Source organism: Dipodomys ordii, unplaced genomic scaffold (assembly GCF_000151885.1).
Source record: "Dipodomys ordii isolate 6190 unplaced genomic scaffold, Dord_2.0 Scaffold125, whole genome shotgun sequence".
NCBI classification, from domain to species: Eukaryota; Metazoa; Chordata; class Mammalia; order Rodentia; family Heteromyidae; genus Dipodomys; species Dipodomys ordii.
Genome location: NW_012267341.1, coordinates 575,467 through 600,974, shown reverse-complemented (window position 1 = coordinate 600,974; position 25,508 = coordinate 575,467). Strand labels below are relative to the sequence as shown.

At 44.3% G+C, this 25,508-nt stretch overlaps 1 protein-coding gene across 1 annotated transcript in view; it reads right to left on the bottom strand.

Moving 5' to 3' along the window:
• Positions 1 to 25,508, bottom strand: part of Agbl2 (ATP/GTP binding protein-like 2) — a 34,970-nt gene that overhangs the window by 6,179 nt on the left and 3,283 nt on the right. The window contains exons 3-11 of the mRNA XM_013029980.1: positions 24,511 to 24,645; positions 23,912 to 24,097; positions 21,009 to 21,116; positions 15,047 to 15,200; positions 9,159 to 9,941; positions 7,284 to 7,440; positions 4,340 to 4,466; positions 3,380 to 3,480; positions 1,469 to 1,599 (exon numbers count right to left, since the gene is read on the bottom strand). Of these exons, the coding sequence (XP_012885434.1) occupies positions 1,469 to 1,599; positions 3,380 to 3,480; positions 4,340 to 4,466; positions 7,284 to 7,440; positions 9,159 to 9,941; positions 15,047 to 15,200; positions 21,009 to 21,116; positions 23,912 to 24,097; positions 24,511 to 24,645 (1,882 nt within the window). The remainder of the gene's footprint in view (positions 1 to 1,468; positions 1,600 to 3,379; positions 3,481 to 4,339; positions 4,467 to 7,283; positions 7,441 to 9,158; positions 9,942 to 15,046; positions 15,201 to 21,008; positions 21,117 to 23,911; positions 24,098 to 24,510; positions 24,646 to 25,508) is intronic.

The following is a 25,508-nucleotide window of genomic DNA, read 5'->3' as shown; positions in this document are numbered from 1 at the left end:
GCTATAAGGTATGGGCCTTGTTGGCTGGCAAGCTGGAGGAGAGGGTGTTCCTGCACAGAACAGGATACTTACTTACCTCCATCCTGAAAGAGCCAAGGCACCTATCAGAGTGGAACTGAGGTAAACAACATATTGGCTATCCTTTTGTGCTGGGTACATAATGGATGCCACTCCAGGCACATGGCACAGAAGTGAGCAAAATGAAGATCTTTGATCTTATAGAATTTCTCTGCTAGTTGGAGTAGGGAGGCAGACAATAAACAAAAGACAATAAAAACTGTCATGGTAAATATAGATGATGAGAGTGACCAGCGGGGCGGCGCTGGCGGTTCATGTTTGTAATCCTAGCTGCTCAGAAGGCTGGGATCTGAGGATTGCAGTTCAAAGGCAGCCCCAGGCAGGAAAGTCCATGAGGCTTTTTATCTCCAATCAAGCACCAAGCTAGCTGGAAATGGAGCTATGGTTCAAGTGATAGAGCACTAGCCTTGAGCAAAAGAAGGCCCAGAGTTCAAGTCCCAGGACCAGTATACGCACACACACATGCATGCACATGCATGTGCAGGTACATGCACACAAAAAGGGTGATAAATGCTATGAAAAAAGTAGAGCATGGGTTGGGAAGGTGGCTCAGTGGTTGAGCACTTGCCTTGCATGCATGAGGCCCTGGGTTCGATTCCTCAGCACCAGATAAGTAAAAAGAAAAAAGCCGGAAGTGGCACCGTGGCTCAAGTGGTAGAGCGTTAGCCTTGAGCTGAAGAGCTGAGGGACAGCGCCCAGGCCCAGAGTACAGGCCCCACGACCGGACCCCCCCCCCAAAAAAAAGGAAAAAGGTAGAGCACCTGTGGAGGAAATTGCAGGAGAGTAAGATTGGGGGAAAGGAGGTAGGAGACATGCAAGCTGCAGTATTAAGTGTGATGAATATGGGCCACATTGAAAAGGGTGATATCAGAGCAAAGACTGGCATTAGCCATGTGGCTACCTGGAGAAACAACACTGTAGGCATATGGAATTGCAGGTTCAAAGGCCCTGAGCCAGAAAAGTGTAGTATCAGCCTGTGAAAGGGTAAGGATGGGAGTCACAGAGGGATCAGGTGCTACATCCACAGTCTTGGCGGCCACTGTAGGGGCTTTTAAAAAAATATGAATCTGAGTGAGTTAGGGAGCCACTGAAGTATGATAAACACAAGAATGACTGCTATCAGTTTTTAAAAAAGAATCATTCCCCTGGTTTTCTTCCAGGCTTGTTGGTTCCTTCTCAGTCTCTAGGACGATTTTGGTCCAGCGCTGGGCCCTACCAAAAAGACAGACCTTATCCAAAATAAACAGTGCAAAAAAGGGCTAAAGGTGTGGCTCAGCAGTAGAGCACCTGCCCAGCAAGCTCAAGGTCTTGATTTCAACCCTCAGTACCACCAAAAATAAAAAGAATAAACAGAACATCTTTGTCTTTTCTTTGAAATGAAGTTTGTTACCTGGATTCAATATCAGATAATGGAATATCACTCCAACTTCCTTCTAAATTCATGACTTGTCCAAGTTCATTGAACTTCTTGTAGATTTCCTGGTGTAAGAGCTCCTTAAGCTCTTTTAGACACTGAAGGAACTGTGACAGTGAAAAAAAGAACTATTTTAATAATTACTGATTTATTTTCCAGCTGAGAGTAACCTCATTCACCACTGAGGCCTGGAAAGCTGCAATCCCTGCTGCTAGGGACATGTTGACAGAGAAGTTACATAAGCTGTGGAAACAGAATGATTTTAGGGCAGAAGATCAGTGAACATGGCTTTATACCGCTTTTCGGTTGCTATAGCAATAGAAACAATGCAATGGTGTGATTTATTTTTCTGGGTGGTAAGGCATTCTGATTTTGGTTTATGGCAAGGGTGAGCTGGCTGGAGGAGTAGAGCACTTGCCTGGCATATGAGAAGCTCTAGATTCTACCTCCAGCACTGCCACAGGGAAGAGATACGATTAAACAGAACACACTGAGGCCAAATTTCCCATTTATTTATTTATTTCTCAGTCCTGGGTTTGAGCTCAGGGCCTGTGTACAGCTGACCTTAAGTTTTTTTTTTTGTTTCTGTTTTTGCTCAATGCTATTTTGTTTTGTTTTTGGTGATTAATTGGAGATGAGAGTTCTCACAGACTTTCTTGGCTTCAGTGATCCTTAGATCTCAGCCTCCTGAGAAGCTAGGATTACAGGCATAAGCTATCAGTGCCCAGCTTTTCTTTTTATTTATTTTTTGTTAAACATCATATCCAGTCTGGTGCACATCCAGCCAACACGTCAGAGGAACTATGAAAGATGAGTCAAGGACTATGGATGCACAGTCTCCTTTAAGTTGAGAGTGAAGTGTTGCGGGGATCGCCTACTGGAGGAAGAAGGCAAAGGAAACCTCCCTGTTTTAGGGGAGGGCCCACTGAGAACACCTGAAGTCAGGGGAGGCAAAAGAGTAACAAACTGAGAGTTCAGAAAGGACAGGAGTTAACATAGGAGGTAAGATATTAGGGAGGCCATAGGGGAGGCTGAGGTACATGGTTAGATTTGGAGAGGAGAAAGGACCCCTTATTTTTTGAAATAAGAGTGCCATGGACACTGTTTACTGAAGGAAGCAAGCAAGATTTGGTGCAGCCAAGCACCAGTGGCTCATACCTGTAATCCCTGCTACTTAGGAGGCTGAGATCTGAGGACTGCAGTTTGAAGTCAGTCTAGGCAAGAAAGTGCATGAGACCCTCATCTCTATTTAACCATAAAAAGTGTTAAGTGGCCAGGTGCTGGTGGCTCACACCTGTAATCCTAGCTACTCAGGAGGCTGAGATCTGAGGATCGCGGTTCAAAGCCAGCCCAGGCAGGAGAGACCGTGAGACTCCTATCTCCAATAAACCACCAGAAAACTGGAAGTGGTGCTGTAGCTCAAGTGGTAGAGCACTAGCCTTGAGCTGAAGAGCTGAGGGACAGCGCCTAGGCCCAGAGTTCAAGCCCCACGACCGACCAAAAAAAAAAAGTGTTAAGTGGTGGTGTGGCTCAAGTGGTAGAGTGCTAGCCTTGAGAAAAAAGAAGCTCAGGGACAGTGCCCCAGGCCCTGAGTTCAATCCCCAGGATTGGCAAAAAAAAAAAAAAAAGAAAGACAAAAAGTCATGACTAAGCCTAGAAGTGCGGGACAGGGGTGCTAAAGGATAGTTTCCTCCCTATGTTTGATTACCAAGTCTTTCCATTAGCCAACAGTATGCAGGCTGGGACTTCCGTAATCGATTACACAAAAAACTTCAGGGAGATATGAAGTGGACAAGGAAGGTCACCTGTGGTCCTGCTGGGCTGAGCCGGCGGCATGTGACACTGATCAAACTGATGGTCCCACATTTCCTGACCCTCCGTTTTTACCTTCGTTTGGTCAGGATCGCAGAAATCCAGAAGTGTGTCACAGATGTGATAGCCCAGGGACTTCAGATCCTCAGTGGTAAAGTGAGTGTCTCTTTTGCTACCTGGAAAACAACAACAAGAAGATATTTCTTATTCAATCTTTAGGACTGAAAGTGAGTCAATGTATGAACAACTTTTAAGAAAAACACACCACTTCTGATTCTAAAACACTGTGTTTCTCTACGCATGTATGAGTAGCTCTCCTAGTGGTCCTCTGGTTCGGAAGAACGGGAACATGTTAAGGTGTACTATCATGACGGTTGTGCTCACTGAGCTACTTCTTTGTGGCAGGCACCACCATCTCATACAGCCGGTACTGTGATTCTTGCCAGTTAAAGGGAAAATGAGAAACTGGGCACTGGTGGCTCATGCCTGTAGTCCTAGCTACTCAGGAGGCTGTGTTCTGAAGATCTCAGTTCAAAGCCAGCCCAGGCAGGAAAGTTGCTGTGAGACTCTTATCTCCAATTAACCACCAGAAAATCAGAAGTAGAACTGTGTCTCAAAGTGGTAGTGCACTAGCCTTGAGCAAGAGTGCACAGGGACAGTGAGTGTGTGTGTGTGTGTGTGTGTGTGTATATGTATGTATGTGTGTGTGTGTGTTCAGGTTCTGAGTTCAAGCCCCAGGTCCCACAAAAAAAAAAGGAAAAGGAAAAAGAGTACAAAAAGCTTCAATAATTAACTCAGGATCATAAGTAAATGTAAGTTGAAATTCAAACATCTGTCCGATTCTGGGTTCTAAGCAGTTAGGACGCTGCTCCATGAAAATACGATATTCTACGTTCATGGTTAGTGGAGGTGAGCCAAAGAATCCTCTTGGATCAGTTATCTCCCCGACATTCCCAGGCCCCATCTCCTCAGGTATTGGGCATGGCTTCCTCCAGCCAAGCTGCCCTGTGGGTGCCTGAAGGAGGGACTGATTACCCAGGGTGGAGCCTCCGAAGGTGGACTCCATGGTGTAGCTGTTTTGGATTCCCATCCGCCACATCACGACACGTCCTGTGCCTTCTTTGCACTTTTGGACCTTAAAGTTACAACTGTGAAAAGAGAACTGAAGAGAAGGCCAAAGTCTGTGGATTACAAACTAGCAAATACAAGATGCCTTAGGATTCACTACTATGAAACAAGAATGGCTCCTTTGACGGGGGAGGGTCTAGACATTATTTTCTGAACTCTGGGCCTGAACTCTGGGCCTGGGCGCTGTCCCTCAGCTCTTCAGCTCAAGGCTAGCGCTCTACCACTTGAGCCACAGCACCACTTCTAGCTTTTTTTTCTTTTTGCTTATGTGGTGCTGAGGAATCGAACCCAGGGCCTCAGGCATGCAAGGCAAGCACTCTACCACTGAGCCATCTTCCCAGCCCTAGACATTATTTTCATGATATAAGAGGTTCTGTAAAATACTGGAAGCAAGAAGCTGAGGGATGGCAACAGGCTACAGGGGGAAGGAGTTTTGGGAGTCAGGGAGATGAAGGATGGAAAATACTAACCAGACTTCTCTGCAGGAGCTCTCAGAGCATTTAACGTGGAGTGTGACCTTCCAAAGGGAAGGAAATATATATTTTCCAATTCTATTTGTCCATGGACCCTATCTACCCAGCACCCTCTGGAAAAGAAGCATTGGACTAGGGATCCTAGAACACCTGTTTGGGAATGCTGGGTAATTTGGCATCCAAGGCATTAGCCAGGCTTTCTAAGACATTTCTTTTTCCTCCTCCTCTCAACAACTCCTTTCTCTCTGCCTTCCTCTTTCTCTTTCTCCTCTCCTCCTGCCCTTCCTTTCTTTGACAAGGATTCCCTGTGTAGCCATCTGGCCTTAAACTCATGATCCTCCTGCCAAATACTGGGATTACAGGCATGTGCTACCTTATTAGGCTCTACCACTTATTTTCAGCCACTTAACTTGAACCCCTTGATCTGCTGGATTAGCCTCTAAATATGATTTGTGTATTTCTTACCTCCAAAAGCTCTGCCTAGTGTTCTTTTTTTCTTTGGTTGGTTGTGGGGCTTGAACTCAGGGCCTGGGTGCTGTCCCTGAGTTCTTCTGCTTAAGGCTAGCGCTCTACCACTTTGAGCTCTACCACTTCCGCTTTTCTCGTGGTTAGTTGGAGATAAGAGTCTTGGACTTTCCTGCTGGGGTTGGCTTTGATGTGGAATCCTCAGATCTCAGCCTCTTGAGTAGGATTATAGGCAAGAGCAACCAGCACCCCACCTACTGTTCTTTTTCTATCCCTTAAGCTTATCCTCACTAGGAGTTGGCATCCTTGGCTCCCTTTTATGAAAAGGCTGCCGTGTTCCCATTCAAGGAGACTGTAACAGAACTTGGCACCTACCATCCTGTCCTGCTAAAATGGTTTCCTCCCATTGCAAGGTATCTCCTTATCTAATGATGTTCAAATTACACTCAGTGGAATCCAGGAGCACTTCTGCTTCAAGGCTAAAGGAGTACCAGGTGCTGGTGGCTCATGCCTGTCATCCTAGCTACTCTGGAGGCTGAGATCTGAGGATTCTGGTTAGGAGCCTGTCCAGGTTGGAAAGTCTGAGAGACGTTTATCTCCAATTAGCCAGCAGAAAACTGGAAGTGGTGCTGTGGCTCAAGGGGTAGAGCACTAGCCTTGAGCTGAAGAGCTGAGGGAAAGTATCCAGGCCCAGAGTTCAGGCCCTATGACTGACAAAAGCAAAAACAAAACAAAACCTAACAACAACAAAAAACAAACAAAAACAAACATGCTCTTCCTACCCACATCTCTAGCACAGCAGGGATTATAAGCGATTATCGGTGACTTGGGAATTACAGCACTCCTGGCCCTTACTAAATCTAACCTTTGTATATATGTGTGTGTGTGTGTGAGCATACATGAGTGCAGCATGGCAGTAGTCTTGAACTCAGGGCTCTTTCACGCTACCACTTGAGCCACAGATCCACTTCTGCTGTTTCCCTGGCTAGCTTTGAAGTGTAATCCTCCAATCTCAGCTTCCTGATTAGAGCTAGAACTACAGGTGTGAGCCACTGGCACCAGCTAAAATCTGCTTTTTCTGGATCATTGCATATACTGGAATTATGCAACATGTAACCTGTTGTGTTTGGCGTCTTTTTTTCTGTGTGTTCAAGGTTCATCTGTGTCCTGGCATTTCACTGAAATCTTCTGTTTATTGTGAACATTTCCTCATGTGGATATCCCAAATTTTGTATATCTGATGCTTGTCATGGGGCTTGAACTCAGGGGTGGGGTGCTGTCCCTGAGCTCTTTTGCTCAAGGCTAGCACTTCACAACTTTGAGCCACAGCTCCAGTTCCATGTTTGTTTGTTTGTTTAAGTAGTTAATTGGAGATAAGAGTCTTACGGGGATTTTTCTGCCTGGTCTGGCTTTGAACCTCAATCCTCAGATCTCAACCTCCTTAGTAGCTAGGATTACCAGCATGAGTGACCAATGCCTCGCTTTGATAGAATTATTATGATTATTATTTTTTGTTGGCCTTGGGGCTTGAACTCTGGGTCTGGGCACTGTCCCTCAGCTCTTCAGCTCAAGGCAAGTGCTCTACTGTTTGAGCCACAGCACCACTTCCGGTTTTCTGATGGTTAATTGGAGATAAGAGTCTCACCGACTTTTCTTGCCTGGGCTGGCTTTGAATTGAATCGTGATCCTCCGATCTCAGCCTCCTGAGTAGCTAGGATTACAGGCGTGAGCCACCTGCGCCTACCTAGAATAAATCTTAAAGCCATACTTTTCTAAATTCTTGACACTAGGTGGATGGGATTCATCAAATATAATAGAGAGATATAAAATGCCAAGTTAAAAAATAACATCTAGGCAGTGGTGAGTTCCATTGTTCCTCGGTCACTGGGCAGATAATCACTGTACTTGCTTACCTTATCTGGTATGTTTTTGCTTAGCATCAATGGGAACACGCGCTCATGAAGCCAATGCCTGCGGTCCTTGTTGTTGCAGCCGTACAGGAAGATGTTATTCTTGCGGCTGTGCCCATGGAAATCACAATACAAGAGAACCTCTCTTTCTTCCATAAGTCTGTGGAAGGGGCAAACAAAGGGCTCAGTGCATATCCAAAGATATGCAAATCATCCAGGATCATCTGATTCTCCTCTGAATGGAGCAGATACTTTCCCTCCCAAGACACTCTCAATGGCCTTCCGTGGATGCTTCTCCCATCCTCCGCCAGTACTGGATATGTACAGCAACTCTGATCCCTGCCAGGCACAGGGACTTGAAATGGAAAAGTTTGGATGTGAGAAGCAGCAGTAGGTAGGCCTCTGTAAACTTTCACAACAAAGTAGAGAATCTCTATTGCAAGGAAGTCCACCATGGTGAAGAGAAAGGAGGCAGGCTGAGAAGCTGTGGGTCTGGCCCAGAAAAAGCCACAGAAAGTGTTGGTTCCTGACTTTTCAGGACTAGTGCCTATAAGGCTCAGCTCTTCATCTCCTGATCATGAGGATGCCTAATCTAACAACCAGGCGTGTTCACTTTCTCCATGATTACGATGGCAGGATGAAGGGGGAACGGTGATGGTGCTCTCCATGTGCCATGGGCTGGATATGGCGCTAAACAGGTGACCTGGGTGATCTCATTTTACTCCCAGAATCTCAAGGCAGGAGTATCATCACTCTACAGAGGAAGAAAGCTGAGGTTCATAGACATGAACTGTCATAGACTCAGCCAACAGCAAAACCAGGTCTTAGAACATGGGGCAAGCAAACACATGCAGTTAGCCATCACCTCTTTGCCCAAGTCCCCGGTACACATACACACAAGTGTGGTTAGGAGGCGAGTCACCTTCAGGCCTCTGTGCGGTGTTTTCATTTCTATCTGAATGAGAGCTCATCTAAGGTGGCTGTTGTCTCTTTATAGCCATCAGCTGCTTTTGGACAGGCTTTAAAAAAAAAGTACTAGGGGCTGGGAAAGTAGCTTAGTGGTAGAGGGCTTGCCTAGCATGCATGAAGCTCTGGGTTTGATTCCTCATCAAAAGCCAGAAGTGATGCTATGAATCAAGTAGTAGAGTGCTTGCCTTGAGCAAAAGAAGTTCAGGGAAGAGTGCTAGCCTTGATTTACAGGCTCATGCCTGTAGTCCTGGCAATTCAGGATGCTGGGATCTGAGGATTGTGGTTTGAAGCCAGCCTGGGCAGAAAAGTCTGTAATAGCTCTTATCTCCAATTAACTAGCAAAAAAACTAGAAGTAGAGATGTGGCTCAAGTGGTAGAGCACCAGTCTTGAGCAGAAAAAGATAAGAGTTCCTAGACCCTGAGTTCAAGCCGAAAACGGGCACACACAAAAAAGCAACACAAAACCCTACACAAACCCTACACATACAAAAAAAATACACAAAAACCCTAACTGAAATGTTACATGTTCAGCATCTTTCCAAAGATGTGATTCCAATGAGTGATTCCCCTTTGCCCGCAAAGAACATGGTAAAGACTTTCCATGGGGCTGGGAAGGTGGCTTAGTGGTAGAGTGCTTGCCTTGCATGCATGAGGCCCTGGGTTTGATTCCTCAGCACCACATAAGCAGAAAAAACTGTGGCTCAAGTGGTAAAGCGCTAGCCTTAAGCTGAAGAGCTGAGGGACAGTGCCCAGGCCCACAGTTCAGGCCCCACAACAACAACAACAAAAAGACTTCCCACATCTGTTGGTATACAGCACAGGAGAACCCCTTCCCTCCCCAGCAGAGAGTGGGGTCTGGCGTTAGCACATACAACATTCGTTGCACTATCGAGAGCTAAGAGGTCTCACCTTTTGATCATGTTCTTGGTGTACCAAATGCAAGGGAAGGAGTCCTTCAGAATGGTCTTATAATGCCGGTTCAAGTCCCTGCCAGCCAGTGAGCAGCGGTAATTCCCCACGATCACTCCGTCAGGATTTAACATGGGAACCACCTTGAAGACAAAGATATCCCTGAGGACCTGTGCATCTGGAGAATCGCTGAGGATGAAGTCCAGGAAGCCTTTCATAATCCAGGAGCTGTTGCTTTCCCCAGGGTGGACTCTGGCGCTCAGGACCACAGCTTTCTTTGCGGCTGCCTCTTGAGGGGTCTTGGATGGATTGGTGATGGTGAGTAAGTAGACAGTGTTCCCAGCCAGGCTCCGGCATAAGGCCCGGAACTTGCAGAACTGAGACTGGACAGGGTTGTTTGCTATTGCCAGGAGATGGCACTGCAAATCAGTGTAAGTATACGGGTAAAAGTGTGCAAGGAAGCAAGTGTCCTGGTCGTGTGGAAACTGGATGGTCCAGGTGAGGCAATAGAAGGGCTGCTGCCCATCATCCACGTTGCTCTTGTAGTACTTGATCTCACTTCCTTCTCTCTTCCAGCCGATGCTGTAGGTGGTGGCGTCTGACTGGGAGTACAGGAGGGGCTTCATCCCCAGGGCATACAGGCTCTTGGGTTTCAGCAAGTTGACGATGGTGAAGCGGTAGGTGACATCTTTCCTGGTGTTCTGAACTCGAAAATAAAACCATTGGGTGTGTTTGCTCGTGTAGAGGTCGGTTCTCAAGGTGAGTTCATACTCATAGGTGCCTCTAAATTAGAGGGAGAAAGATATCATTGTAGCCTCACCACTCACTGCAAAAATAAATTTGGGAATAGATTTTTTTTTATTTCATAAAAATAGATTATGGGGCCAGTGCCAGGGGCTCACACCTGTAATCCTAGCTACTCAGGAGGCTGACATCTGAGGATCACAGTTCAAAGCCAGCCCAGGCAGCAAAGTCCATGAGGCTCTTCTCTCCAATTAAGCATCAGAAAACTGGAAATAATGCTGTGACTCAAGTGGTAGAGTTCTAGCCTTGAGCTGAAGAGCTGAGAGAGAGTGCTCAGGCCCAGAGTTCAAGCCCCACTACCAATAACAACAACAACAACAACAACAAAATGATTATGGGAAACTGAAAACCTTAATACGTCAAGTGTTGACTTTTAGCCAAGTGCCAGTGCTTAAACCTGTAATCCTAGCTAAAAAGGAGGCTGAGATCTGAGGATTGTTGTTTGAAGAAAGACTATGAGAATCTTTATCTCTGATTAACTTCCAAAACCCAAAAAATGGAGCTAGCTTGAGAGCACTAGCCTTGAGCAAAAAATCTTAGGGTTAGTGCCTAGGCCCTGAGGTCAAGCCCCAGGATGGGAACACAAAAAAAGTCTCTCTCTCTCTCTCTCTTTCTCTGCGTTGTCTCTCTCTCTCTCTCTCCCTCCCTTCCTTCCTTCTTCAACTCAGTGCCTAGGCACTGTTCCTGAGCTTCTTTTGCTCAAGGCTAGCACTCTACCACTTGAGCCACAGCTTCACTTCTGGCCTTTTCTGTTTATGTGGTACTCAGGAATGGAACCCAGGGTTTCATGTTTGCTAGGCAAGCACTCTACCACTAAGCCACATTCCTAGCCCATTTACCCTTTCAAAGTCACATATTAAACTGGCAGAAACATGTTGTGTGGAAAATTTGTTTGGGGTGGGAAAGGAACCTTGAGACTTGGGCTGGGATGTACCTCAGTGATAGACACCTGCCAACCACTTGCAAGGTTTGATCCCTAACACTGAAGAAAAAAAAAGTTTAAAAACTCACGACTAAGCCAGGCACTAGTGGGCCATGCCGTCTGTAACCCTAGCCACTCAGGAAGCTGAGATCAGAGGACCGTGGGCAGGAAAGCCTGTGAGACTTGTTTTGTTTTGCTTTGTTTTTGCTGGTCCTGGGGCTTGAACTCAGGGGCCTGGATGTTGTCCCTGAGCTTTTTTGCACTCAAAGCTAGTGCTCTACCACTTGAACCACGGTGCCACTAAAAAAACAACTTAAGTATTTTTTTTTGGGTTGGTCATGGGGCTTGAACTCAGGGCCTGGGTGTTATCCTTGAGCTCTTTTGCTCAAGGCTAGGACTCTACCACATTGAGCTACTGCTCTACTTTCAATAAGTTTCATTTTATCTTGGTTGGTCATGGGGCTTGAATTCAGGGCCTAGGCGCTGTCCCTGAGCTCTTTTGCTCAAGGATAGAAGTCTACCACTTTGAGCCACAGTGCTACTTCTTGTGAGACTTTTTTTTTTAATTTGGCCAGTCCTGGGGCTTGAACTCATAGCCTGAGCATTGTCCGTCCCTGAGCTTCTTTTTGCTCAAGGGTAGGTCTCTACACGTGAGCCACAGCACCACTTCTGGCTTTTTCTGATTATGTGGTGCTGAGGAATTGAACCCACGGCTTCATGCATGCTAGGCAAGTACTCTATCGCTAAGCCACATTCCCAGCCTATCTTGTGAGACTCTCATCTCCCATAAACTACTCAGAAAAAGCCATAAGGGGTGCTGTGGTTCAAGTAGTAAAGTGCTAGTTAGCCTTGAGCACAAATAGGCTCAGGGACAGCACCTAGGCCCTCAGTTCAAGCCCCAAGATGAGCAAAAAACAAAAACCTCACTAACTAGCTAGGGATGACAGTGCATACCTGTATATATCAGAAGTAAGGAGGCTGAAGCAGAAGGATCATGAGTTTGAGGTCAGCCTGGACTTCACAGAGACCCTGCTCCAACAAACAAGAAAGCTAGGCACAGTGGTACACATCTGTAATTCTAGCACTCAGGAGGCTGAGGCAAGAGGATCATGGATTTGAGGCCAGTTTGGGCTAAATAGCCAGACAAGCCTGAGCAATACAGGAAGACACTGTTTCAAATAAATAAGACAAAGCCCCAAACACCCAAAACCAACTAAAACAACAAAACTCTTGGGAATGGGATGTTTGGAATTTCCCTTAGCTTCTACACATCTTTCTAGATGGTCCACTAACAGCTTCTAACCACCAGGGTGATTTCTCTGAAACAGTGAATAGCGCCCTCTCGTGGCTGCTGTTGGACTATCCTAGAGATCACATTGGGGAACCCTATGAGGGCTGTCATTTTTATGCCTGGTCATCAATTTTTTGACCAGGAGGATGTATTTATGGAATGCATTCACCTGCCGAGACGGGCCCTGAATTCCTAGGCTCAAGAAATCCTCTTGCCCTAGCCTGGAATAGCTGGGTTACAGGAGCTCAAACTCTGGACTTGGATGCTGTCTCTGAGCTCCTTTTGCTCAAGGCTAGCACTTTACCACTTAAGACACAGTGCCACTTCCAGCTTTTCTGTGATTAATTGGAGATAAAAGTCTCATAGAGGGCTGGGAATGTGGCTTAGTGGTAGAGTGCTTGCCTAGCATGCATGAAGCCTGGTTCAATTCCTCAATACCTCAAAAATAGAAAAAGCCAGACATGGTGCTGTGGCTCAAGTGGTAAGAGTGCTACCCTTGAGCAAAAGAAGCTCAGGGACAATGCCCTGTCCTCAGGGACTGTCAAAAAAAAAAAAAAAGAAGAGTAGCCAGGTGCTGGTAGCTCATGCCTGTAATCCTAGCTACACAGGAAGCTGAGATCTGAGGGTCATGATTCAAAGCCAGCCTGAGCAGGAAAGTCCGTGAGACTCTTATCTCCAATAAACCACTAGAAAACCAGAAGTGGTGTTATGGCTCAAGCGGTAGAGTGCTTGTCTTGAGCTGAAGAGCAAATAGCTCCCAAGCCCAGAGTTCAAGCCCCACCACGAAAAAAAAAAAAGTCTTTCCTGCCTGGGCTGTCTTTGAACGGCGATCTTCAGATCTCAGCCTCCTGAGTTGCTAGGATTACGAGTGTGAGCCACTGGCACCTGGCCTAATTTTTATTTAAAAAATATAATTTGGGGGGCTGGGAAGGTGGCTCAGTGGTAGAGCGCTTGCCTTGCATGCCTGAGGCCCTGGGTTCGATTCCTCAGCACCACATAAGCAAAAAGAAAAAAGCCAGAAGTGGTGCTGTGGCTCAAGTGGTAGAGGGCTAGCCTTGAACTGAAGAGCTGAGGGACAGCGCCCAGGCCCAGAGTTCAGACCCCATGACCAGACCCCCCCCAAAATATATATATATATATACAATTTTGGGGCTGGGAATGAGGCTTAGTGATAGAGTGTTTGTTTGCCTAGCATGTATGAAGCCCTGGGTTCAATTCCATAGTATCATATACACAGAAAAATCTGGAAGTGGCACTGTGGTTCAAGTGGTAGAATCCTAGCACTGAGTAAAAGAAGCTCAAGGACAGTACCCAGGCCCAGAGTTCAAGCCCCAGGACTGACCAAAAAAAAGGTCTATCTATCTATCTATCTATCTATCTATCTATCTATCTATCTATCTATTTAATTTGTAGCCAGGTGCTTGAAAATTGAAAGTGGATCTGTGACTCAAGTGGTAGAGTGCTAGCCTTTAGCTCCAAAAGCTCAGGACAGTGCTCAGGCTCTGAGTTTAAGCCCCAGGACTGAAAAAAAATAGTATATTATGTATTGCATATGTTACACAAAATCACACAGGAACAAATTCAGGCATATATAGTAAACTATAGACAGTTAATATGACTGAGAGATGTATGATTATAGGATATTTACATTATGTATTTTTACAAACATAAATTTTACTTATTTATTTAATTTTAATTTTTTTTGGTCAGTTGTGGGGCTTGAACTTAGGGCCTGGATACTGTTCTTGTACTCATTTGCTCAAGGCTAGGGCTCTATTACCTTGAACTACAGCTATACTTCTGGGTTTCTGGTGGTTAATTGGAATTAAGAGTCTCACAAATTTTCCTACTCAAGCTAGTTTTGAATTATGATCCTTTAGATCTCAGCCTCCTAAGTAGCTAGGATTACCGGTGTGAGCCACCAGCACCTGTCTTATTTATTTATTGTGATTGTAATTGTGATTGTGTGTTTGTGCCAGTAGTGGGATTTGAACTCAGGGCCTCATGTTCTCGCTTGGCTTTTTCACTCACAGCTGTAGCTCTACCAGTTGAGCCACACTTTCACTTCTGGCTTTTTACTGGTTAACTGGAGTCTCTCAAATTTATCTGCCTGGGCTGGCTCCAAAGTACAATCCTCAGATCTCAGCCTTCTGAGTAGCTAGGATTACAGGTGTGCGCCACCAGCTACCAGCTTTATGAATACAAAAATTTTTTTTTTTGGGGTCCGGTTGTGGGGCCTGAACTCTGGGCCTGGGCACTGTCCCTCAGCTCTTCAGCTCAAGGCTAGCGTTCTACCACTTGAGCCACAGCACCACTTCTGGCTTTTTCTTTTTGCTTATGTGGTGCTGAGGAATCAAACCCAGGGCCTTGAGCATGCAAGGCAAGCGCTCTATCACTGAGTCACCTTCCCATCCCTGTGAATACAAATTTTAAGTGCTCAATTTCCTCTCAGAGGCAGAAGAAACAATAAGGCAATGATTTATGCTGGAAGGAAAAAAAAATGAGCCCTACTTTTCCAATCCTCTCCATTCTCATCATTTGTTTCATGGACTCTTTTTTTGGGGGGGAGGGGGGTCCGTTGGGGCCTGAACTCTGGGCCTGGGTGCTGTCCCTCAGCTCTTTAGTTCAAGGCTAGCGCTCTACCACTTGAGCCACAGCGCCACTTCCGGCTTTTTTCTTTTTTGCTCATGTGGTGCTGAGGAATCGAACCCAGGGCCTCATGCATGCAAGGCAAGCGCTCTACCACTGAGCCACCTTCCCAGCCTTCATGGACTCTTTTGTTGGCAAATCCTCCCCCTTCCAGAAATCCTCCTGGAAGCTGCCTGTCTGCAGCTCCTGGGCATTCCTTTGGGAAAATTCATGATTACTCACACTCTGACGGCTTTCTGCAGGTTCCCACTCTCAAATCTGGACTCAAACAGCAGGGTGCTATCGTGTGGCCCCTGCAAGGTGACAGCAGGCTCCTTGATGCTTCCCTGCTTGCCTCCCACTCTGGAGCTGGTAAAATAGGTGTCTTCGGTGGGCACTACAGATGAGACAGACAGCTTCAGGCCAGCTCCCACTCAGAATTCATCCATTCTGCAAATATTTACTAATCACCTCCACCCTGTCAACATAATTCTAAGTTTCAACAATAAAATATTAAAGAAAAATTGTTTGGTGGTGGCGGGACTTGAACTCAGAGCCATGCCCTTGCTCAACAAGCAATCTACCACTTGAGCCACTGTCCTGGCCAGCCTCTGACGGCAACCTTCCTACCTATACCTCCCATGTAGCTAGGACTGTGTGTGTGCCATCCATCCCATGCCCAGGGTGTATGTCACCATTCAGCCTTGCTATCTTGGCCCAGGCTGGTCCTGAACTATAATCCCCTTGATCTCTCTTTTTTTGGGGGGCTTGAACTCTGGGCCTGGGCACTGTCCCTGAGCTCTTCAGCTTAAGGGGAGCGCTCTAGCACTTAAAGCCACAGTGCCACTTTCAGTTTTCTGGTGGTTAATTAGAGATAAGAGTCTCATGAGCTTTCCTGCCAGGGCTGGCTTTCAACTATGATCCTCAGATCTCAGCCTCCTGAGTAGCTAGGAGTACAGGCATGAGCCACTGGCACCTGGCCACTTGATCTCCACATTCTAGATAGCTGGAATTGCAAGCATGTGCCACCCAATCCAGCCCAAAATTTTAATTGTTCTTGTTGAGGCCTTTAATGTTCAGCAATGCATTATTTTACCTAAGTGATTAAAGACATTTCCTTTTGTTTCACAGCTCCCCTTTGCATCTCAGGTACTGTTCTTCTGTTCCCATTTAAAACCTAATTTAAAAGGATTTCGGCACAAAATATTTAAAGTGGTTGAAAGTGAACTGAATCAAACATTTCAAAAAGTTACCTTTAAGTAGCTGTACAAAGGGGTTTCAATTCAACACGAGTAGAATGGTTTATGACCAACGCCATGCCTTCCCCTTCTCCCCATCTCTTGCAGCCCCTCTCAACCTATTCATTGATATATTTTTAATTTTATTGTAAAGTTACACTTACATGAGTAGGGCAATGAGCACATTTCTTGTTGAGCATTGTTAGTCCCTCCCTTGTTGTTCTCCCACTCTCCCTTCCCTTCCCTACCTCCCTCACTCCCCACCCCCCAACCTGAAGCTATAAAGTTTATTTCCAATATATGGTCTTGTGGACACTGATTTTTTTATTTATTATTTTTGTCAATCGTTGGGCTTGAACTCAGGGTCTAGGCACCGTCTCTGAGCTTTTCTGCTTAAGGCTAGTGCTCTACCACTTGGAGCCACAGCTCCACTTTTGCTTTTCTGGTGGTGGTTAATTGGGAGTCTCATGGGCTTTCCTGCCTGGGCTGGCTTTGAACCTCAATCCTCAGATCTCAGCCTCCTGAGTAGCTACGATTATAGGCATGAGCCACCAGCAGCTTCTCTCATTGGTTTTTGCAGAGAAAGGGGAAAATAGAAAATAAAAGTAATCTGTATACTAAAAATATGCTGTATAATTTTTGTACATACCAGTCCAGATTAAAATAATTTAAGAAGTAGCTATATTGTCAAAGCTCATAGAATTTACAAACATTATAGATAATGACATTATGATAATGACAATTTGCCTTGTGAAGGTTAAAATATTTGTGACTTTATAAGTATCACTATCCCACAATACTGTGAAATTTATGTAATAACTTAATCTCAATAAAAATTATTTCAAAAAAAGAATTGGCATGGGTATATTTGCTTAGAAGGAATGAAATTTCATGGCTGGGCTGGGAAGGTGGCTCAGTGGTAGAGCGCTTGCTTTGCATGCATGAGGCCCTGGGTTCGATTCCTCAGCACCACATAAGCAAAAAGAAAAAAGCCAAAAGTGGCGCTGTGGCTCAAGTGGTAGAGTGCTAGCCTTGAGCTGAAGAGCTGAGGGATAGCGCCCAGGCCCAGAGTGCAGGCCCCACGACCAGACCGCCCCCCCCAAAAAAAAATAAAATAAAAGAAATTTCATGGCTATTAGTGAAAAGTGTGACTACTTGGCTACTTAGAAGGCTGATATCTGAGAATCAAGGTTGGAAGCCACCCAAGGCAGTAAATCCATGAGACTCTTATCTTCAGTTAACTACCGTTAGCTGGAAATAGCACCGAGGACCTGAGTTCAGGTCCTAGTTACTGGCAATAAACATTATGCAGAAACCAGCTGAGGATACATGCAACCCAACTAAAAGCTGGGGCCTCAGTGATTCAGGCTCTTCATGGAACTGCACAGTGGAGGTTAGAAACCAGATATCATTAATATAGAAGTGGCAATATTTTTAGTAGCTCAAAGCAACATTTAAGGCGATTTCTCGAAACGTGAAATTTCTTTCCTTTTTGCCCTGTTCATTTCTAAGTGGGAAAACTCTTGGGCCTTCCTTGTCACTCCATGTTCCCCATTTCTTCTTCTGAACCCAAGGACGTGATCAAGGCCACCTCTGAAGATGTGTCCCACAACTGGGACAGTTTACAAACACTGCCATTTCAGAAGATAACCCAAGTCTAGTCACCAATGTTTTGTTGTGGTGGCTCTTGCAATGTAGCCCAGGCTGGCCTTTTAACTCCTACCTCAGCCTCTCAAGTGCTGGGATTATGAACATTCTCTGCAGCTCACTTACCATGGCACCTTCTACTGAGTTTCTTAGACTCCCTTCACAGTCTGTGGTGCTAGGTATATTGTCAATTCTTCACTGTATTTCTTTTGCTTTTAGCTTTCTCATGTGATTAACATGAAGAGAGCTCATAATCAAGCAGTTGGGAGTGGAGTGTATGCAATTTAGTACCCTCTGCTATGGAGGACTCATGTAAACACTAATGGTTGCAGCAATGTAAAAAATATGCACTTCTTCCTTCCTCTTCCTGTTTTTCCAGTAGCTTCTTCTAAACTCACTGACAACATCTTCTGTTTCTACCATCTAAACTGGTACATAGTCCTCCTCTAATATGCAATATTACAGTTACATGATAATGATCATCATTAATTAGCAGGTTGAGTATGAAATTGAATTGATTTTTTTTCTTATTTTGCTGGGCAACAGTGGTTTACATCTGTCATCCCAGCTGCTAGCGAAGCTGAGATCTGAAGGATGTGGTTTGAAGCCAGGCAGAAAAGTCCAGGATACCCCTTCTCTAAAAATAACTGGCAAAGAGCAGGGCTCTTCGTGCTAGTATGGCTCAAGTGATAGTTTCCAACAAAGCAAACAAGTCAAGCAAATGTAAGACTCTTTAGTTCAAATCCCAGAATTGCACATTTTTCTTGCTTCCTATTTCTTCAATACAACATTTCCTAGTGTGGAGAAATTCATGTTATTGTTTTCCTTTCCAAGCCAGGGTCTCACTGGGTTGACCTGGCTGACCGCCGAGCTGTTATCCTTCTACTTCTGCTTTTGAAGTAGCTGGATTACAGATGTGGTACCACACATGGCTGGTGTAGGGAACTTTTTTACAAAGCTCCAGTACCTCAATGGGAAGGAGGGAGGGAGGGAGGGAAGGAAGGAAGGAAGGAAGGAAGGAAGGAAGGAAGGAAGGAAGGAAGGAAGGAAGGGGCACTCCTCAATACTAAGCCAGGCTGCAAACACTCAAATTTAGCCTTTACCTCCTCCTTTGCATGAAGCTCGAAGCCCAGCCAAAGGCAGAAACCTAGACTCCTGTGTATTTTCTGAACTTGGGCTCAATCCTGGCCATGTCTGTTGCCCTGTCTAATATACGTGGTAGCATTTCTGAGTCTTCCTTTCCCGAAGGATTTTCTAGACCTTTTTCTTCCCAGGCATTTGTACTTGTTTGCTGTTTGCCCTATTTTCCATCCATTGCCCTAAAATGGCTATGTGCAGTGTTTGACATATTTTTTTTCCTGATAGATGCCATCTAGAAAAAGGATTCCAGCTTGAAGAGAGAGAAACAAATGATAGCCTTTGCTCTGGTTCCTTAGGGAGTTGAGAAACAGGCATAAAAAAACCTTACAGCCATGGAGTTTTGAGGATGTGATCTATCTTCCCTACCCACCATGAAAATGCCACACTTTCGAGGCTGTTCACTAAGTCTGCTTGTAATTAGACTGTAGAGGTCTGAAAGGCTGATTTTGTGAGCTTCTGCCAGGTTAGAGGTTGCTTCACTTGAGACAAATTTCTGGAGCTCTTGCATTGCTATTTTTATCAAATGTTTTTCTGAGTTGTATTGCTCTTGTTTTTTATTCTATTAAAATGTTGTACTTCAAAAAATTTTGTATTTCATAATTATTTTTCAGATGTTAAAACAACCTTACATTCTAATTATAAATCCCATGTGGTTGCAATATATGCTCCTTTATACTCATTTCTGGATTGGGTATGATACTCCTCTGTTGAGAATTTACTCATTTAGATGCATGAGGAATATTGGTCTGCAAGTTTTTGAGGTCTTTGGCTTTGTAGAAAGTTTTTTTTTTTCTTTTTTGTAGAAAGTTTTCCTTCCGGGGCTGGGAAGATGGCTCAGTGGTAGAGCGCTTGCCTTGCATGCATGAGGCCCTGGGTTCAATTCCTCAGCACCACATAAAGCAAAATGAAAAAAGCCGGAAGTGGTGCTGTGGCTCAAGTGGTAGAGCGCTAACCTTGAGCTGAAGAGCTGAGGGACAGCGCCCAGGCCCAGAATTCAGGCCCCACAACCAGACCTCCCCCCCCCCCCCAAAAAAAAAGAAAGCAAGTTTTCCTAGTTTTCCTTCCATCTTCAGAGATTGTAAAGAACTGGTGTGATTTCATCTTTCCCTGTTTCACAGAATTAGAATGAATGTTGTCAGTCAGTTTGTGTAATTTGTTTGTGTATAGTAATTTAGCCTGTTCATTTAATTTGTTTTCACTTGTTTGCATGCATTTGTTAATAGTATTATCCTGTAATTCGTTTGGTAGTTATATCTTTCTTCTTGATTTTGACAATTTGTGTCTCCTTTCCCTTTTTCTTGTTTGGTTTAGCTAAAGTTTTGCCAATTTTGTTGATGCCACCAAAAATCTAACTTCTGGGTTGATTTTCTATTTTGCCAATTTTCTTCTTTTTCTTTCTCTTTCTTTTCTTTTCCTCCTCCTCCTCCCTCTTCTTCTTTTCTCTCTCTCTTTTGGTTGGTCATGGGGCTTGAACTCTGGGCCTGAGCACTGTCCCTCAGCTCTTCAGCTCGAGGCTATTGTTCTACCACTTGAACCACAGCACCACTTCCAGTTTTCTGGTTGTTTATTGGTGATAAAGAATTTCATGGCCTTTCTTGCCCAGGCTGGCTTTAAACCACAATTCTCAGATCTCAGCCTCCTGAGTAGTGAGGATTACAGGAGTGAGCCACTGGCGCCTGGCTCTCTCTCCCTTTTTTAGCAGATATTAGCTGTATAAAGAGGTTTCATTGTGTGACATTTCCATACAAATGTACAGTATAGTTAGATCAAATTCACTCAGTTTTTTAATTTCTATTCTTGATCATTATTATTTCCTTCATTCTGCTAGTGTTGGGTTTAATTTGCTGCTTTTGGAGACAACTAACTACTCATGTACATGAGACAGTGAAGAAAAGAGCAAGCTCCCAAAGATGATGCAACACCTTTTTTTCCAAGAAAGGAATAATGAGAGAAACTACAAAATGAACTTAGAACTATTAAGAAAAATGTACTATCATTTAAAAAACAGAAAATTTAGGCCTGATTATTTGTGACTATCTGAACTCCCATTCAGGATAAACTGGACCAGACAGTTTAATTAACATTAAATCATGGATTGATAAATCATTATTATTATAAAAAATAGATTTATTATAACTTTATAATGATTAATCATTCATTGTCCAATATAATGATAATACCTGAATCTAACTGATAGACAACCGTGCCTTTCTCTTCTCCTACAACTTCAGGTACCCTTTCATTTCCTGTAGGTTGATAGAAATATTCTGGTTGAGGTGGAACCCATTCTGAAAATAAGAAATAATACAAATAAGAAATAATGCAAAAGGCACTATTACAATTGACACAAAACTGTAATAACTGATCAAATGGTTGAGTTGGTTGACTCATGCCACATTCTTGTACCAAGCTTATTTGTAAATTAATTACATCAGCTTTTTTCCATAAAGACTATAAAGAGATTTAACAAAAAGCATACACAAAAGCCAGTGGCTCATGCCTATAATCCAGTTACTCAGGAAGCTGAGACCTGAGAAACAAGAGAAATGAGGTTTGATGCCAGCCCCTGCAGCAAATCTGTGAGATTCTTTTTTCCCCCCTTCGGTCAGTTGTGGGGCTTGAACTCTGGGCCTAGATGCAGCTCTCAGTTCTTCAGCTTAAGGCTAGTGCTCTACCATTTGAGCCAGTGTCACTTCTGGTTTTCTGGTGGTTTTATGGGAGCTAAGAGTCTCACGGTCTTTCCTGCCTGGGTTGGCTTTGAACTGTGATCCTCAGATCTCAGCCTCCTGAAAAGCTAGGATTACAGGGGTGAGCGACTGTTGCCCTCTCACAGTGGAATTTTACACAGCCATTAGAAAAGAATGAAATAATGACATTTGCAGGGAAACGGATAGAACTAGAACAAATTGTGTTGAGCAAGACATAAGACAAGATCAGAGACAAACTGCATATGGTCTCCTGATATGTGGATGTTACATTCCAAATACAACAAGATAGGAAAAAGTAAACAGGACTCAAGATACCCATACACAGTGAAACCAAAAGAGGTCCATCTTGGAAGAATAACACCAAATTGTAATACCCAAGTACCTCTTCTTAATTTGTCTTAACGTTTTTAGATGATGTTATATTCTTTTTTTCTTTTTTTTTCAGTCATGGGGCTTGAACTTTGGGCCTGGGAGCTGTCCCTCAGCTCTTCAACTCAAGACTAGCGCTCTACCACTTGAGCCACAGTGCCACTTCAGGTTTTCTGGTGGTTTATTGGAGATAAGAATCTCATGGACTCTGTTACCCGGGCTGGCTTTGAACTGTGATCCTCAGATCTCAGCCTCTTGAGTAGTTAGGATTACAGGCGTGAGCCACTAGCACCCAGCTTGACTCTATATTCTTCACCTCATATATGGTATATACATGTGCACATCTGAGGAAAGCTGGGCACAGAATTAGAGGAAAACAGGGGAAAAATACAACAGAGGGGCCCATCAGCTGCACTGGACATTGATGAAAGTGAACTTAGCAACTCAAGGGTGACGATGGGAGGGAGGGGATGAGAGGGAAAGAGGGAACGGCTGACACTAAGCAAAAGGAAAGAAATGTACATATCACCTGATTCAGTAGAAATATTGTTAAAGTTCATAGAGTTCATAAGCTTTGTAGATTAAGATAATGATGATTTTCATTGTGAAGGTTAGAAGGTGTTTGTGACTTTAGCTAAGTATAACTATGCCACAATACTGTGAAATTTATGTAATCACAATCTCAATAAAGGAATATTTGGAGGAAAAAAAGAATAGGAGGAATATTAAAATCATGTTGTTTGGCCACATGAACTTGTACTTTTATACAAAAACTGTATAGAGTGTATGACTCCCAGTCACTGCAATTCAAAATGTCCACACAAGCCGGTGCTGGTGGCTCACGCCTGTAATCCTAGCTACTCAGGAGGCTGAGATCTGAGGATCGCGGTTCAAAGCCAGCCCGGACAGGAGAGACCGTGAGACTCCTATCTCCAATAAACCACCAGAAAACCGGAAGTGGCGCTGTAGCTCAAGTGGTAGAGCGCTCGCCTTGAGCTGAAGAGCTGAGGGACAGCGCCCAGGCCCAGAGTTCAAGCCCCACGACCAACAAAAACAAAAAACAAAAAATGTCCACACACTCAAGGCGCCGTGCTTCTTCCAGTTGAGGACACTGAATCTTGTCTCACGTTCAGTGTTCCATGGCTGTTCAAAGATGCCATCTTCCTTTCCAATTTCCTCCAGCTAGAACACCTTCCTGTCAACTGGCTCATTTCTAACTCAAACTATCCTCCAAGGCCAGCAACCATCCAGGGAACTCCAGTGAATGCGAAGAAGTCAATGAGAATATGAGAAACATCCAGTTGTTTATCCAGCAGTCTAAAGCAGAGCCCTAATGTTAGGTATGCCAATAGTTAGGAAGTCTCCACTTTGAAGGAGGGAAGGGATAGTGGGAAAACAACAAAGGAAAGGAGGGGGTAAGAATGCTCCACAAGAAATGTATTCATTACCTTACTCATGTAACTGTAACCCCTCTGTACAGCATCTTTACAATAAAATAAAATTTAAAAAAAAGTCCCCACTTTGCAACGAAAGTCACTTCTGTAAAGGCTTCACGGGGGCCTTGTGCTACTCAGCCACTTGAGCCACACCCTCAGATCCTTTTGCATTGGTCACTTTATGCTTGGTCTAGCTGCAGTCCTCTTTCTTGGGCTTCTCTGTGCTGCTGGGGATGACAGGTAAAATGCCATTGTGCCTAGCCACTGGGCTTTCCTTTTGGCTTCGATAACAGGAAACACTTTTGAACTGAACCATTGGTTGAGATGGAGTCTTGTGAACTTTTGTGATTGCACTGATTGGGAATCCTGATCCCCTAATCTCCACTTCCCAAGTAGTTAGGATTACAATTTTGGACCACCATACCTGGCTTCAGTTTCCCACTTTTATCATTTCAAGGTGAAAGATGTTGACTGTCCTGCCTTGTACTTTAGCATACAGGACTTTAAATCCTAAGGCCTTGTAATAAAGTTGGGAAAAATAGTAAAAACACGATGCACAAGTCACATTACCAATATGATGAATGTTCTCTTTGATGACTTCACATTCTACTGGCCATCTTGGAGCCTGCAGTGGACCTCTACTAGACAAATTAGAAAAAAGCTCTCGGGGTTCTCGAAGGTGTGGGTTTACTTCATCCAACTCATCACAAAGAAGTTGTCTGCTTCGAAGAAGTGGTGAAGTCAGCCTAAATGAATCTGCCAATGGGAAGAGGAAATATGTGAACAATGTTTCCTTCTTTGAAACTTTACATAACTTTAAATTACTTACTGTATCAAAGTATCATAGGAGATGTGTAATGCTATGATACATTTCTCCTTATTTCTTCATAATTTATAATCATAAAATGTTAAAATTCTGTATAACCTACAAACTGTGCCTGGATAAATTGTCAAAAGTCTTGAGGAAGAAAATTGAGAGGGCACAATACTTGAATTTAAAATTATAAATTATAATATAGAACTAGAGAGAACATAACATTTCTGAGGGAAAAAATAGAAGCCAAGGCTGCTCCCTGGCCTCTCTGCCATCAGACAACAGCCTCTGAATTCCTGTGGGGGCTGTCAGGTTCGTAAGGTTCTAGGGATCATACAGACTGATTATTACTCACATAGAAACTTCTCCTTCTGCAGGCATTCCAGTAGCAAGTCATCTCTTTCTCCTGAAGAGCCATTTAACAGGTACCGAGGGCTATTCTTCCAAACACGCTGATGGGTTGTAGAGTTTGGTAAACTGCCTTTCTGAGCTGAGCAGAAATGGTTTATTTAAAGCTGCTGACACAGTGACTCATTATCTCTAACATCAAGGGTTTTTTGCTTTGTTTTGTTTTGGCCAGTCTTGGCTTTGCTGTTTATGTGGTACTGAGGAATTGAACCCAGGGCTTCATGCATGCTGCACAAGCACTCTACCACTAAGCCACATTCTTAGCCCTAACATCAAGGGTTTTTTTTTTTGGTCGGTTGTGGGACTTGAACTCTGGGTCTGGGTGCTGCTGTCCAACATCAAGGTTTAATACCAAACCATCAGTACAAAAACTACAACTGAGCCGGGTGCTGGTGGCTCACTCCTTGTAATCCTAGCTACTCAGGAGGCTGAGATCTGAGGATCGCAGTTCAAAGCCAGCTGGAGCAAAAAAGTCTGTGAGACTCTTATCTCCAATTAACCACCTGAAAACCGCAAGTTCAAGTGCTTTTAGAACATATCTCAATTCTCTCTTTTTCCCTCTTCTTTTCCTTTCCTCTCTCCCTCTCTCAATACTTCCTTTCCCTCCTCTACTTTTTCCTCCTCCTCCAATCCTCTTTCTCTCCCCCCTCCCCCCCACCTCTGTCTGTCAGTCTTTTCTGAGGCCATGAATTCATTATGTAATCCAGGTTTATACATGCTAGGCTAATCCTCATTTCTAATTATTTCAGCACTACTAGGCTTTGCTTTTGTTTTTTCTTTTTTTGTTTTTGCCAGTCATGGGGCCTGAACCCTGGGCCTGGGCACTGTCCCTCAGCTCTTCAGCTCGAGGCTAGTGCTCTACCACTTGAGCCACAGCGCCACTTCCAGCTTTTTCTGCTTATGTGGTGCTGAGGAATCGAACCCAGGGCCTCATGCATGCAAGGC